At 42.0% G+C, this 3,037-nt stretch overlaps 1 protein-coding gene across 1 annotated transcript; it reads right to left on the minus strand.

The window, feature by feature from the left end:
* LOC307182396 (large ribosomal subunit protein eL30-like) lies at positions 1-2,639 on the minus strand (the record flags this gene model as incomplete). The annotated part of the gene is made up of 2 exons (XM_079913622.1): positions 1,857-2,639; positions 1-81 (listed from the first exon to the last, which is right to left on the minus strand). Exons 1-2 carry the CDS (start codon positions 2,253-2,255, stop codon positions 1-3), a joined length of 480 nt encoding a protein of 159 aa, XP_079769748.1. The 5' UTR covers positions 2,256-2,639.
* Between the last annotated feature and the right edge of the window lie 398 nt (positions 2,640-3,037).

Here is a 3,037-nt window from a genome sequence, read left to right on the forward strand (position 1 = left end):
TCATAATAAATCTTTCTCTATATCACTTATATCCCATTGTTTCTGTTTCTCTGGAGAACCCTGACCAATACAGTAAGTATACTAAAAGGACCGAGAAAAAGAATTATTACAAGTCTAACATTTACTGAGTGCTGACAATGCCAGGAACTTTTCTAAGCACTCAACACACTACTCATTCAGCTGATTACTCACAATTTAAAAAGGAGAAATGGAGACACCAAGAGGTGGATTTACCTGCCCAAGTTCACAGAGCTTGCAAGGGTAAGCTCTGTGCACTTGGGCTCTGAGCACTGACAGACACACTTAATTGTTATGGTATATTGCTTCACCAAATTGTCATGAGAAACAAATTATTTAGTTCTTCCCATGATGTTAGTTTTGGCAAATGGCCTGAGAATTCTCTCTGAAGCTGTCAGGCCCATATCAGCAACTTAATTATGAATCTATGTTGCTAGGGCTGCTGTAGAGAATCAAACACATTAGCACACTGTCTACCAGACCCCAGTTACTGGGAAAATTCACCTTTGTGCAATATTAGTGAGAATAAGAAATGAAGCAAAAAGATGTGTATCGTTAGAAGCTACAAAGTTCATGTTGAGGACCTATTTGCTTTACTCCTAGGAAAGCTTCTTAACCTCTTACTCAGACCCTATATATCCTAACCATCATGTACAATTCTAACAGTCTGATATCTGCTTTCTACCTCTACAGCCAATAAAAGTTGGGGGACGAGCTGCTGCAAATGATCAGGACATTGACAGCAATGAAAGGTAACGGCTGGCACAAAAGAGACTGTAAAAAATTCATAACAAAAATTCAGATCACATGGGAGCCTTAGGCCACTGTGAGTAACAAGGAGACTTATACTCGTCACTGGCCCTGAGGCCATCACTGTAAAATAACTAAGGTTCATAATAATGACCACGAGTCACTGATTCTCCTTAAGGCAACTATTTTGACACCCTCTCTTTAAAAGGCTGGTGTGTGTATAAAACAGTTAAAAAAATATTGTCTCAATTCTACAAGTTATTCTAGCTTGATTCATTCTCTGAGATGATTTTCTATAAGCTGAAATTTCATTTTATTCCTTAAATGATAGGTAACATTTCTCTGTCATTGGCATGGGATTGCTTTGCCGTGTTGAAATGTCAGAGATCTCAGAGCTGAAGGGACCTTAGAGCTGGTATACGTTAGTCCACTCAGTCAAGGACATACAGGTAGTTAGGCCACAGCTACATCCAGGATTTCTTTATCCGTTGGTCTGTCACAGTGTATCGGTGTATTAGGCTGTTGTATGCTACAGCAACAACCAATCCTAAATCTCAGTGACTCAATACAACAAAAGTTAATTCCTTATTCACAGTACAAGTCCCACATTGTTGGCAGGAAGTTCTGCTGCACACAGCCACTTAGGGATCCAGCTGCTAGAAGCTCTGTCTCTCTGGAACACAAGGCCTCTTGAGTCACTTTACCAAGAAAAAGAAGGAGAAAGTGTCAGGCACCAGTTATTAAATACTTTGGCCCCTTCCACCCACTCCATTGATCAGAGAGCGTCACGGGGCTCCACCAATTGCAAAGGCAACTGAAAAGTCTTTTCTTCCAAGTGCTCAGGGGGTAGAGGGGAGCTGATGCTGGGGAGCGGTAGTAATATCTACCAGGATTCCTTCCATCCCATCACCCTTCTTAAGTAACTTTGCAAACAAGGTAGTGATGGAGATAATAACAATGATGAAGATGATGATGGTGATGATGGTAACATCTGATGTTTGCACAGGTCCTGAAGGTCCAGAAAATGCTTCTCTCATTTACCTTATTATTATTATTCTTTTTTTAAAAAAAAAAAAAAAAGCTTTGGCCAGTCTTATTAAAGAAAAATTGTGCATGATTTCCTTTTCACCAGTCTGTTCTGGCGTGCTTCTAATGAGAACGGCATCACCCGGATCAATGAGAGCCAGTGTGCGTACTCTGTGGTATTTTCCACACGCTGTGCCCAATTCAATATTATTGCTAGTGTGGTGATGGACACCAGTGTTGGCCGACATGGCATAATACTCTATTTCAGATTTCCTCAAGGCTGGGCAGTTGCTGGCAAGGCTGACCAGTTTCACTTTGCCTTGTCTGATCATTTTCAGAGTCTGCTCGTACCCCAGTGCATACTTTCCACTTTTCATAACGAGTTGGAGCCTAGAGTTGAGCAACTCCAGTGACTTTTTCGAGGAGCTGCCAAGATGGCTGGGGAGCAAGAAAGCTCTCATTTACATTACTTTTTTTTTTTGGAAGATTTATTATTTACTTATTTATTTATTTAATTTATTTTTGGCTGCGTTGGTTCTTAGCTGCGGCTTGCCAGATCTTCGTTGAGGCACGCAGGATCTTTCGCTGCAGCGCACCAGCTTCTCTCTAGTTGTGGCGCGTGTGTTCCAGAGTGCGTGGGTTCTGTAGTTTGTGGCACCGTGGGCTCTCTAAGTTGAGGTGCCCGAGCTCAGTGGTTGTGTCACCCGGGCTTAGTTGCCCTGCAGCCTCTGGGACCTTAGTTCCCCAACCAGGGATCGAACCTGCGTCTCCTGCCTTGGAAGGCAGATTCTTTACCACTGGACCACCAGGGAAGTCCCTCATTTACATTATTAATTCAACGGTGTGCAATAACATTCCTTTTTCATATGAGAGAATTGAGCTCAGAGAATGTTCAACTGAATGGAGTGATTGGCTTAGGATCACATCAATGAGTATCTAGGAGATGAAATACTGAACGTTTAGTCACAGCTGAAGAGGAGGCCCTGAGGGGAAAGTGGGATAGGAGTTTAACCCAGGAAACGGCCCGACATGAGAAACCCAGTCCCAGAATTCACTGCAAAGGAGCTTTGAAGCATAAGGGTTGAAAGAAATAAAGACAATAGTGGAGCTCGTTTCTAGTTGTGACTCCTTTACTTCTGACCACATACACCCTTTTCTTTCACAACAAAACATGCCTGGCCTATAAGCAGAGACACTTAATATTTATCACACTAATAAAAAAGAAAGTAAAAAACTGCATGTC

This window comes from Stenella coeruleoalba (assembly GCF_951394435.1).
Source record: "Stenella coeruleoalba genome assembly, chromosome: 2".
In the NCBI taxonomy this organism is placed as follows: domain Eukaryota; kingdom Metazoa; phylum Chordata; class Mammalia; order Artiodactyla; family Delphinidae; genus Stenella; species Stenella coeruleoalba.